This window comes from Oryzias melastigma, linkage group LG18 (genome assembly GCF_002922805.2).
Source record: "Oryzias melastigma strain HK-1 linkage group LG18, ASM292280v2, whole genome shotgun sequence".
In the NCBI taxonomy this organism is placed as follows: domain Eukaryota; kingdom Metazoa; phylum Chordata; class Actinopteri; order Beloniformes; family Adrianichthyidae; genus Oryzias; species Oryzias melastigma.
In genome coordinates, this window is record NC_050529.1 from 9,589,383 (window position 1) to 9,602,399 (window position 13,017).

General features: G+C 39.5%; 1 protein-coding gene across 12 annotated transcripts in view; it reads left to right on the forward strand.

Annotated features, from left to right (window-relative positions):
- The first annotated feature begins 311 nt into the window (after positions 1 to 311).
- The window catches only part of LOC112155933 (multiple PDZ domain protein), a 52,202-nt gene continuing 39,496 nt past the window's right edge, over positions 312 to 13,017 (forward strand). For all 12 annotated transcript variants that reach the window (XM_024287976.2, XM_024287980.2, XM_024287982.2 and 9 more), the window contains exons 1-10: positions 312 to 432; positions 2,321 to 2,382; positions 4,343 to 4,509; positions 8,182 to 8,334; positions 8,409 to 8,548; positions 9,123 to 9,336; positions 9,421 to 9,543; positions 10,605 to 10,799; positions 11,152 to 11,254; positions 12,451 to 12,539. In XM_024287976.2, coding sequence (XP_024143744.1) covers positions 2,367 to 2,382; positions 4,343 to 4,509; positions 8,182 to 8,334; positions 8,409 to 8,548; positions 9,123 to 9,336; positions 9,421 to 9,543; positions 10,605 to 10,799; positions 11,152 to 11,254; positions 12,451 to 12,539 — 1,200 coding nt within the window. In that variant the 5' untranslated portion in view covers positions 312 to 432; positions 2,321 to 2,366. The remainder of the gene's footprint in view (positions 433 to 2,320; positions 2,383 to 4,342; positions 4,510 to 8,181; positions 8,335 to 8,408; positions 8,549 to 9,122; positions 9,337 to 9,420; positions 9,544 to 10,604; positions 10,800 to 11,151; positions 11,255 to 12,450; positions 12,540 to 13,017) is intronic.

Here is a 13,017-nt window from a genome sequence, read left to right on the forward strand (position 1 = left end):
GTTTTTTCTGTTTTTAATCTATCTGTCATTCCTTAAAATAGCTTATTTATTGTTCTTACTTAGAAATCAAACAAAAAGTAAACTTAATGTTTAAATAAATAAATAAACATATACAACTTTATAGTTACTAGACTTATGGTATTATATATATTTAAAAAGTAAAGAAACTTGGTTAAAATCTTACATTTTTGTCTCTGGCGGCTAGTATAGGGAGTCAGGCCTGATTTGGAGCCATGGTGCCCCGGCAGCCAGCAAGCGGCGCTTCAGTCCCAGCCAGCTCAATCGACGGCGCAGCCATCACTGAACATGTCCAGAGGATCGAGTTACACGACGCCCCATCTTTAAGCCCCAGTCAGAGCGCCGTTAGCTGAAGGACAACAGAGGAAAGTACGGAACACCGGCCGAAAGAGCGTCCAACGGCGGCACGCGCATGTAAGTCTGTGTTTTGGCGCCGTTTTCGCTCAGGAAAATGTCTACGAACAATTCAGGAAAATAAAAACAAAAAAACCCGAACTTCGGCTTTTACTAAAATGTCCCTTTGTCCTCAGCTATCTAGCTAATAACAGACTATATTGAAAATAGGCACACAGGCGAGAGGTGTTTAAGTATTTTAATAGCAGTAATTGTTTTAATTTTGAGAAAATAGTTAGTTTTGGTCGCCGTAAAGCAGAGTTAAAGTTCTCCGTCGCCTGTTGCTTTCTTGCTCCGTTTATGAGATGGGGAAGGAGGAGGAGTTGAGAAAAGCGGATTGTCCCGACTGCTTTAGGAGCTGTTTTCAAAACACTGACGGAGTCTGTCGGCTTTTAATATCCTATGTGGGACCAAATAGTTAATAATTTAATTGATAATTTCAGGTTTACTCGGTAGTTTGTTTGAACCCGCGAGAGAAAATCGCTACGATACCGTAGACTGTTATTACACAGTATGGCAAGCAAAAGAGATCAAAATGCATCTGGGAAAAAAACAAAAACAACGTAAAAACAGGTAACATCATAGAGTATATAATCACTGGACGAAGCAAGTATGGGATTTTATGTAGAAAATGCCTTACTATTGCTCCAGTGAAATGTTGCCATTCATTTTTTTTTCTGCCCTATGGGCATCACTATTTGGAACCAGATGATTATGGAAGCGTTTGTGACACAAAATTTAAAATAAAAGTCCATACTGGAAGTGCTATTTCATTTTCACATTATACCTGCATTACTTGTCTCTTAAATTAAACTAAAAAGCAATTTTTAGACAGGCCTTTTCTTTTTCAACACAGTTAATCCTGTAACTTAATTAAAACAATAAAAAAGTATTTGACATTTCAAATTCAAAAAGTTCTTTAGTAATTTTGAAAAAAAAAAAAAAAAAAAATAGAAATATCACTCATTCCAGTTGTCACATACAGTCAATGGTTTTTTATGATGTTTTTCTTCCTGGTGTAGTGTGGTCCATTTTGCTTACCATATAGGATTCATGATCACTGACTTTAACTTGTAATTTTAGTGAATGAGCAGCCCTTAAGCTTAAGATTAGTAGTTGAGCTACAAATGATGACACTTATGAGCCTCTAATGGCTGGCACGAAACATTAGAAACTACATTTAGTTAAAAAAATATACATTTTTGTCAGCATCATACTGACCATATTCTAAATTTATTGGTTTATGTTAAGATATGTACTTATAGTAAATTAATTTTACATAAACTTTAAACAGACAACGGTTTCCCTTTAAAATTTAGAAATGTATACATTTTTTGTCAGAGAATTATAAATGTGCGTTGTTTTTCTTACTTTCATTGATTTAGACTTCATTGAATACCACTATTAAGCAGTATGTTGGTACTAAAACAAAAGCTAACAACCCAAATAACTAAATGAAACATAAAACCTAAAACTCCTCACAAGTTTAGAACATTATTTTTTTATCTTATATTCATGGATAATAATGTTAAAAGAATGTTCAATTATCTGACTTATTCATTCCCTAAATATGACTCGTAGCACGATTCTATTTATAGGGACAGAGTTAAATAGATGTCTTATCTTGTGGCTCTTTTTGCACACTCAGCTCAATAAGTTAGCGCTTCAGCACAAAATTAACACTTGTGGTTATGATGCAACGCTCCCAAGAGATCAACAGGCCTGTCAGTGTGGAAACACTTTTAAATCAAATGTATTTTTTCAGTGGAAGCAGTGTCCAAAAAAGTTCTTTTTGTAGGGAAAAGGGAAGTTTTGTTCTGCTCGTTTATTTGACGTTTAAACAAGTTAGGTAATAGGAAGACATAACATCTACTAATCTTGTTTTGGTCATTTGGAATCTTGTTTTCAGGCCTTGAAAAAAGAGGAAGACCATAAACTCATCTGGAGGTCTCAACATGATAGAAACAATGGGTGAGCCAGTTTTTTTCTTATTATTTTCAGACTAAATTAAAAAGATAACACAGTAAAACATAGTGATGCTATACCTATATAGTGGAACATGTGAAGGCATCATACAGAGGCATGAAGCCTTTAAGCTGCATTCACACCGGACACCACTCCCGCGTCCAATTTGTATCTGCCACCTCTCTTTTGATGTGCGTCAAGTTTATTATTTGATGCCTTCCCTAAAATGTCGTTGATGCCTTGATACCCCAGCCATGTGTGGGAGTAGCAACGTTTTTCTGGACTTCATGCATTGCCACATCATGGCAAACATGGATGATGTTGAGCAAGTAAATGAGGTTTATATGTTCTGGAAAGCTCTTTAAAGGTGCCGCAAAGCACATCGCCGTGTCTGGGTTCACCAGATCATTCAAGCCTCATTTCCACTGACCGGTCCGACATTTTGACCGTTTCCATTGTAAACTGGACACATTAAACAGTACCAACCCGAACGTCTTGGGGCCTTAATCGGTTGTAGGTCCATTGAAACATGGAATGCAACTGTCGGGGTGGAGCTGCTGTAGCCACCCATTGATTGGCAGAAAGTGATGCCGACATTAGAAAGCACAAATATAGCGCTCATTTAGGCTATTGTTTCCAAAGCTTGTAAGCATTCGGGTTTTTGCGGTTTCCTGTGTGCTCTTTTGGTCACAAGTCTATGTTGAAAATACCTGCAAACAACAACAAGGCCTGGTCTGCGCTGGAACTGCAAACGTTCCTTGCCATTAACTAAGTGGAAAAGCTCGCCAAAATTAAATTGACCAAACTGGACTACTCAATGGAAACGAGCGGGTTAAGAAAATGGATTGAAGTTCATAGCGGAAATCCTCACATTAAGCTGCCATGTTGAATCTCTTTTCTGATTGAGTCACTGAAAACGACACATGCGCAAAGTTGAGTCCCTGATTGGTTGACGTGGCGGCACATCTGTCGCCCAAATCGCGCCGCGGGACCTTAAGAGTGCGTCTCTAAATTGATTGAAATTTGATACCCCTTCCGCGCCAATTGCATCTAATATGAATGCAGCATAAGAGCGGCACCACAGTTTATCCCAAACAACATCACAGACTAGCACTTTATTTTAGAAATTTTGGAATTTAAATGAAGTACTTAACAGCTAACATTCTTCTGAGCACAGTTTGTATGCTTTACTCAAGGGTCACTTTGTCATTTGGAGAGTATACAGTTTAGCCATATGTCACGGTCTGGTGGGGCTTCTCCCATATCACTCCGGAGATGAAAGTGACATAGCACCAAACAATTTGCAAGCAGGAGAGAAAAATGTCCTCAGGCTTAAGTGTTTTTGGACCGCTTGCAACCTTTTGTTCAAGTAATAAAGTCCTTCAGAGCAAAAAGGGCTGTGGACCATGTGCATGTCTTTTGAGGTGTTAGTCACAGTTGGGAAGCTTCAGAAATTGCTTCATTTCTGCCCGGACGACGTCCAGTTGGCACCCACACCACCACTAACAAGATGCTTTGGAGTTGCCTGATAGGACTTATCCAGGGTCCAGCAAGCAAACATACGGAGGACCAGGTCCTCTTATCTCTCTCCATTGGGTGCTACTGGATACTAGCAGCAAAATCAAAAATATTCGTTTGGGGTTTTTGTAAATAAAGCGTTGATTCCATTAAAACCTTTAGTACAGCTCGTTGAGCTCCATTTAGCCTTGGCTAAACCCAGCTTAAGAATTGTTGTTCCATCCTTACCATTTTTATTGTTAGAACTCCAACAAAGTTGGTAAATAATTGACTGAAATCTTAATTTTTCTTTGTTTTATTATTTTTTTAAGTACAACTACAGTGTAAACTTTCTTTCCAGCCTTGCTATCTCTTCTAATAAATCTCTGTGTCTCCCACGCCTTCCTCTCGCTGCGTCCGTGCCTGCTCCCTGCCTGGTACCGTCACTGAAATATGCGACGGCTCGCAGACACCCAGCGTGCCTTGCAGGCGGTGGAGCGTCTCCAGGCCAAACTGAAGGAGAGGGGGGAGGTGCCCACCGAGGAGAAGCTCAGCCTGCTCAAATCTGTCCTTCAAAGCCCCCTCTTCCATCAGATCCTGGCCCTGCAGAAATCTGTCCAGCATCTCAAAGACCAGGTAAAAAAAGCCTAACTTATCAGGAAATAGTCATATCACAGCCTGAGAGGGAGGCAAAATCTGTTTACATGGTTTAACCATTGATTGGACTTATTCATTGAAAAAAAAACGTACATCTGAGTCCAAGGAAATAATGTCAAATCAGTTGCCATTTTTTCTGCAAAATGGACGCCACCATGGTGGAGATAGACCTCAGTAAGCACCTGAGTCAAAGTTTGTATGACAACCCCTTTAGCCGATTTAGAAGCGAGCTTGCTGGAAGGCCACACTCCTACCACTTGAAAGTGGACTACACTTTTTGAATGTTTAACGTGAGACCACCTACTTTTATTGAAGCATCTGATTGGTCAGTTCATAACTTGAATAACCTACACTACAGAAAAAATATCACAAAAAGATAGGATTAGCAAGAACATTTTTACAAAAGCTATCAGAGCAAGAATGGTTATTCTGACAAATAGAATGACTGAGTAATAAGTGTTTACTTCTCAATAGATGTCATGGGCTTCTTAGATTCAGTAGGTACTTTCTGGGTCTGGTCTACAACCAATAGGGGCCCCCAAGAGAAACGGTTCGGTATTGTTCAATGGGTCCATTTTACAATGGAAACACTCAAAATACTGGACCACACTTGACCGCTCAGTGGAAAGGAGACTATATCGTCAGTGGGTTGAACTGTTAGCTAACTATTATTGTTGTATGTCTTACTGGTAAACAACACACTTGCCTATTAGCTTCTACATCCAATACAACTGAACACAACAAAGTAAGAACAAAGGATTGGCTTTCTTGGAACTCACACTCTTGGTAATATATTTATAACCAACATCTGCTACATGAAAGTGATCTTTAGACTGTGGTTTTCATTTAACAAGTAGGGGCCTCCAAGAGACAAATGTAAGTAAACACTTGATGGTCACTTTGGGGGAGGTCCAGAATCTTTCGAATTTTGGTTCTGGAGTGCTTTGATTTAGATTTTTTAGTATTTGACTTTGTCTTAAAGTTAAGTCATGGTATCTACATTTAAAGTCTTCTTTCTTCAAGACTTTAAGTCCAAATACCTCTGAAATGGAGGATTCTTAGATAAAACAAAAATTTACCTGAGGAATCCAGAACTAGGATGTTTGGTTCAGACAAGAATGCGTTTCCATGAATATTCCTCTTCATCTGGTGAGGTATCCAAGCTCTTCTGAATTATTGTTTGGACTCGAGAAGCTAAACCTGGTTCATCCTAAAAAATCGTTTTGCTTGCAAGTGAACTCTTGTATATTAGCTTAACCGTTCATTTTGGAGGCAAAACTGCTCCCGAATTAGCATTTTATGCAACTACGTGGTAGTTTTTAGGGGTGTAGGAAAAATTAGTTCACGATATATCACGATATTTCATTAGGTGAGACTTGCATCGATTTAACAAGATTATATTTAATTCATTATTTATGAGCAAACATATTTGCGGTGCTTAGCATTGGGATCATTCAATAAAATATATTTTACATTTTTATTAACATGAAAGGTATTTTAATATTTTTTTCTAAGCCATACTCTTAAAAATTGTGAAACATTGTTCTGGTACAGTCCTGGGATGTATTGGGATATGTATCGTATCATGAGTATAGTGTACCGTCAGACTCTTGTCAATACACACCCCTAGTAGTTTCCTTTTTTTTTTAGAGCAGTTAGAGAGAAAATATTTGAAAATCACTTATTTTGATATTCCATTTTCAGTCAAGCTGAATCAGTAGAACTTTTTGCACCAGTGTCTTGTTTCTTAAACTATTAGGTTCTTCAGGATTGAATTCTTCCAAGCTAAATGCATGGTGGTGGATGCATTATGCTGTAGATGTAATATCAAGAAGAGTTAAAAAAATGTACTTATATTTTTCATTAAGATCTTCTGGGAAGTGTTCCAGACCTTTGATTTTACCAGCCTTTCAGTAAGACAGTTACCCAAGCACGCAACAGAGACAATGCTGGAGCCATCAGAGATAACTCTGAAGTGCTCTCCACTCCTATCTGGAACTCAATCCATCATGTTAAATAAAACACGAAGATAAATCATTTTCAACATGGAGCCTGAAACTGAGGCCTGTGAGTTTCTTAACAGGAAGTCGCAATGGCTCACTGAGAAAGGGGTTTGTATGTTTAAAATACATTTTTAAATCTGGTATTTAATTTGCATTATGGTTGACATCTTAGTTCAGTTCCAAAGCACTTCTTATAAGCATTGTTGCTTCTGCCTACATTCTTATTGTCTTCCCAGTGCTTGTTTTTTCTGGCTCTTTTGCTTCCCTTTCAATCCCCTGTAGTATTTGCTGCTATAGCAGAATTGTTGCCAAAGTTCAAAGACGTTTGATATAATCCGAGTCTATGAGCAGAGATAGTTGGTCCAAGTCAGTAACTCTTTGTTTTTTTTAAGTTGATTTTTTTTTGAGAAGTGAACATTTCTGTGAAGGCAAACAGCTCTTTAAGTCACAGTGGCAAGGGGCCAGGGTAAGCCTTTCAGACAGACGCACAGAAATATGTCAGCTATGAAGTGGGAGGCAGCGCTACGCTGCAGCGTTTTACCCCTGTGCGGAATTTGGATTATGAAAGCCCCTCTGGTATTCACAGTGCAGGATCAGTTTGGGTTATTTCAAAAGAAGCTGTGCTTCTGTGTGAGTTCTGAGCAACATTCCAAACTGGCTTTAGGAAAAGGCTAAAAAGTCATGAGTCAGATAAAACGGACTAAAGATGTGTGTTTGGTCTTGACGCTGCCGTTTTGCTTCTTTGACCCTCTAAAGTAAGAGAGGGTGGAGAACTTTGGTTCTAATGCAGTAACTACACACACACAAACACTCACTGAGCTTCTGCTAGTGAGGCCTCGCCCGGTCGCTGGTTGCTATGGCAATGGGGCTGCCCTCTCCAGTGAGGAAAAAGGCCGGGACCGGCGGCGTGAAGTGGGGCAGAAAAAATTTCTTAAATGTGCAAGAACCAAACTGGAACTTTAATCCTCTTAGCCGGGCCCCAGCTAACAAAGCTGATGCGCGAGAACAGCAACATGGCAGACGCTAACTTATTTGGGTGTTTGTTTTAGCTCGGTACCCCTATTGTTTTTGTCCCTACAAAACAAACCCAGAACCGGATTGAATTTGCAGTGTGAAATCTTACAGGTGGTTTCAGAAAATCACAGTTGACACAAAGCAATCCTCACCGTATCGTTGTGTCCATTCTCGTTAATCAAATTTAGACAGATATATAACACAATGACTGATAGAATCAGTAAAAAAAAAAAAAAAGACCATTTTGCTCTGCTGTCTCATTTTTATCTGCCACAAATTTAAAGCAGTTGGGGGTAATTAAAGCTCAGGCATATTAAGGCACCCAGATGGCCTTCCCCTCATGACAGAAATGCTGTGTTTGGAGCCTCCTCGTTGTTGGAACACCAGCTAAGAACCATTATCTCCTGAGGGATTAGGCTGCCATAGATCCGGCTAATCGCTGGCGGATAACAAGCCATCTATCCCAGTGGTTTTAGACAACCAGATTCAGGGCTTTGTTGTCTAAAAGTAAACCTGCTGTGTACGTCCACAGTTGGACTGAGTCCGATTATAAATATAGACACACACTTGTTTGCTCTTCTTCTTCATGGCCTGTGTAGGCATTACACTCTCGCGTTTGAATGTTTTCGTCTAGGGTGGTGTACCCGCATCCAGAGGGAACGAACATCAAGACCATGGAAAGGCAGTCAAGCCCCACGGAGGCCACTCGGAAAGTTCCGCCACCGCACACATCAATGGCCGAACGCCATCCGAGGAGTTCGAGCACGTTGTCCAATCGATGGCGCAGGTATAACCAACAGAAAAAAGTTTCTATGGAAGTTTGTTTTGTAGTTCTTGACGCAATGCTTGTGTTGAATGAAGGGACGCTACGTGGCACATGTGGAGCTGCAGAAGCCAGCTTCAGGAGGACTTGGCTTTAGCGTGGTGGGCCTGAAGAGTGAGAACCGCGGGGAGCTCGGCATTTTTATTCAAGAGATTCAGCCAGGAAGTGTTGCTGACTGGTGAGGAAGGAATAATGCTCCATCGTTTAAGGACTAGCTTAAAATGCTAAAGATAGCGTACGGTAGACAACTTTTACTGGAATTATTGACAACTGTGGAATTAGGTGGTGATGTTCTAATGTCCTGATTTAAAGAAAATGATTTCAGTGCTACGTCCAACACAATTTGTGTGCCAAATTTGCGTCAACTGCCTTTTTTTGATGTGCGTCAAATTTGCTGCGAGCGTCTTGTCCAAAGTGTGTTCTGAAACTTGGCACTCCTAACCTGTACTGGAGGAGCTACTGTCTAATTTTGCAGTGTCATTGCTTCATTATAGAAGACACAGATGATGTTGGGCGAGTATCTTGGGTTTATTTAGTGTGGAGAGCTCTACAAGCCTTCTCCAAGTACATTACCATGACCAAAAAAACTTTGTATAAAGTTTCAGAAGGAAGACAAATCTCAACAGTCAGCTTCTCCTCAGGTTGATTTTGGACTTCAATCACTGAATAAATTTTTAGGGAAAAATGTTTTCTTAAATAAATGGAAGGAGTTGCAAACACCTTTTTCTGTTTACCATACGTGTCTCCAACAGCGATGGAAAGCTGAAGGAGGCCGACCAGATCTTGGCCATCAACGGTCAGCCCCTCGATCAGACAGTGAGTCACCAGCAAGCCATCAGCCTTCTGCAGAGTGCGTCAGAGAGAGTGCAGCTCACAGTGGCTCGAGGACCAATACCCCAGCTGACTAGTCCTGTCGTGTCCCGCACGCCGTCTGCTGCCAGTACTCTGTCAGCCAATTCCAGTGCGGTACGTTGGCAAGTGTTTCGGTCACTAGAGTTAAGTACGATAATTACACTAACAGAGAAGTGCATTTCTGTTCTTTTGTTTTAGTGGCAACATGTGGAGACAATTGAGCTGGTAAACGATGGCACCGGCCTTGGGTTCGGTATTGTTGGAGGAAAGACCACAGGGGTCATTGTCAAAACTATCCTTCCTGGAGGCATAGCGGACCAGGTGACCACCTTAAGTACTGATGAAGGGACGGTTTTAGGTTGTTCAGACGTTAACCCTTTAACACAGGATATGTCGCCTTAATAGCACGCTTTTTGAACTACCCTAACAATCTGATGCAGTTAATGTAATTCCAACGGGTTCTGATGCATCAGAATACATTAGAATTATGTTATTTGGCAACAAATTATCACTTCTTACTCGTCATATATTGGCTGCATGGTTCGGGCCCCCTCCTCTCACTTTTTGACATTTTTTTTTGGCGGTTCCCATTAAATCAGGAGTCCCTAACCCTCGGGACGCGGTACTGAATGGGATGATGGATGCTGAACCAGTACTGGTACTGGGTTAGAATACAGGGGTAGGATACTGGGTGAGGGAACTGGTTCTGGGTTAGGATACCTGTACTGGGTTAGGGTGCCGGTACGGGTTAGGACATTGGTACTGGGTTAGGATACCAGGTTAGGGTACCAGTACTGGGTTAAGATAACAAGTTAGGGTACCTGTACTGGGTTAGGATATCGTATTAGGGTACTGGTCCAGTAAGCGTGCTGGTACTGGTACAGGTACGGATCTTGAGGGTGTGGGGCCTCTGATAAGCCCATGAATTTGTTCTCTATTTGGGGCCTAGTATCAAGCCGTCCTTGGACCGGTACCTGTTCGCGACTCAGAAGTTGGGGACCCGCCGTGATTTAATGGGAACAGCCAGCATGTCAAAAAACGATGAGTTGGGCACACCCAAAAGGTCAAAAAGTGACCCTTAACATACATCTATTTACAATAAGTTAGGAGTGAGAATGCGTTCTTAGTGGGTATGCACTTGCTACTTTAAAGTGCTGCATATTAGCTTTTCTTCTTTAATGTTAATTTTGTAAATGGTTACAATAGTCGAAAGTAGGTAAACACTGGAGCGAAAAGTCGACTGTTAAAGGGTTAACGACCAAAAACAAGTTTTTAGTGTATGTAACCTCTCCAGAAGAGTCACTGCAACAATGTGAAAATAATTTTGCCACAAAATTTTGCCAAGATTTCTTGGCTAGGCTAATGCTGGTTGTGCGTTAAAGGACGGACGGCTGCGCAGTGGAGACCACATCCTAAGAATCGGAGACACCGACCTCCACGGGATGGGCAGTGAGCAGGTGGCTCAGGTTCTACGGCAGTGCGGGAACAGAGTAAAGCTGGTTGTGACCAGGGGTCCGGTGGAGGAGACCCCGTCTGCGGTCATGTCAATAGTGCTTCCTACTGTCAGTGAGCATCAGGTACAAACATAAAAAATTGACTAAAATTCAGTATTATTTTTGTCCCACTTATAGATTCTGGTGTTTTTTAAATAATACCTCTGGAAATGGCTTCATAAAGGTAATTCAGAGCAACGGAAGGTTTCAAGTGTTTTTATACATGTGTAATTATCTATGCAGCTGAATGTCAGTGACTCATAGAAGCCATTTTCTACATTTCAGATTGCATACCTTGGTTTTTTATCTCTCAGATTTAAAGTCCTCTCTGACTAAGGCTAAACTACACATCAACAAGGCACTTTTGCGCATTAAACGTAATTTTGTTTTTGTTCTATTTGTCAACACTGTTGACGATTTAATGATCCCGTCTTAGGCTGATGAGGAAGAGGAGGCTGAGACCTTCAACGTGTGCCTCACCAAGAATGCACAGGGACTGGGGATCACTATTGCCGGCTACGTGGGGGATAAAAATTCAGGTAAGAGTTCAAAATACACGTATTATAGTGACCCATTTTCTCTGGTTGATTTTACTGGTTTTAATGTCATAATTCTTTTTGCTTTGTGAAAATTATGAGCTACAATAAAAACAGTCAAATCATGTTTGTTATAAAGTAAAAAATTTTCCTGTTGAGGCTTTATTTGTTGCTATAATCTGTGGGTTAACGCCGAGAAGTCCAGGTCACATGACCAACTCAGAGCTTCAAACTATTTTTGCCTCCCCACAGCTATAATATTGTTATAACTATTTAGTTAGTTTGCTTATTTGAGTTTATTCGTATTTCATTAATCAGGTGCGTATTTGTTTTAGAAAAAAACTAAGTGAATGTAGAAAAGTGTGGAATCAGCCATCATTCCCATGGGTAAAATACTCTTATTTTGAAAATCTTTTGAAAAAATAGCTAAAATGTTTGCATTTTTATGTTGTAAATTGGATATAGTTTTGATGTATGTCGAAATATGAACATGTTTGTTACATGGTTATGTGTTTTCAGCTTGAAACAGTGTATCTATTTTTGGGGGGGCGGGGCTATCAGAGATGTATGTGTCTCTTTTATTTTGAAACCTGATTCAAGAAAATTAACTGAAACATCGGCTACATTTTAATGTGAGAGTCAAATGTCAACATTTTTTTTAAAGTTACACTAAAAAGTTACATTTTAAAGTTAGAGTTACTTTTCCATCTTAAGTTTAAAAAAGTATTTATGAAAATAAAAAATTGTTAAAAAAAAAGATTTTCACAATAAAACCGCCCAAAAAAAATCCTACATGATTTATATTTATTTTTGCATGATTTTAGGTTTTAGGTGTTAAAACAGTGTGACATATCACTTAAAAAAATTATGTTAAAAGAATTAGGTTGTGTTGTCAGAAAAAAAATCAAACAAGGCAAGAAAACAGTTTTTTAAAGTAAAACAAATAAAAGTTAGCTAAAAAAAAGGACAAAAACAGCCAAAAATACACAGAAGAGTTAAGGATACAGTTTTAAGATTCAACTTAATAACTTCTTTTATAATAGTTTTTTTTCTAATGCAAGTTTGGTCTTTTACTGTCCGAGTGTGTTAACCCTAGATCAAGTATCTAGTTTGAAATAAAGGAGTTTTCACTGAGAAAAAAAAAAAAAATCAATATATCTTCCTTTCTTCCTTTGATTCTGTCATTCATGATTCCTCAGAGCCCTCTGGTATCTTTGTTAAGAGCATAACAAAAGACAGCGCTGTTGATCAAGACGGCCGCATACATGTGGGAGACCAGATAATAGCTGTAAGTACCCTCATCACACTCTTTGTTGCAATGACTGCTGTTCTCCGGCGAGAAGTCAAACACGCTGTGAATGTTTCCATACTCTGAAATATCGCTAAAATCATCCTTATTTGGCAGAATAAATTAGGAAGATTCATCTGAAGGAAATTATTGTACAGGAAGAGCTTTTGTTTTAGATCTTTAATGGAAATTTCGTTTGATTTGAGTCAGTAATCAGCTTTAAAATCCTGAATGGCAATACATTATGTAGAAAAGGTTCTTGTGGCGTTTTTCTAATGATTGAGGACATATTTAGAAAAAAAGATCTAAAATTGCATTTCTGAGTACTTCTTTATTTAAATTGTTGTGAATCAGGAGCAGATGAAATAATGCTGTTTAAAAAAGATCGTATTTAGACTTAGACTTAGACTTAGACTTAGACTTTGCTTTATTAATCCCTTTGGGATGGCACCCTTGGGGAAATTAAGTCTTTCAGCAG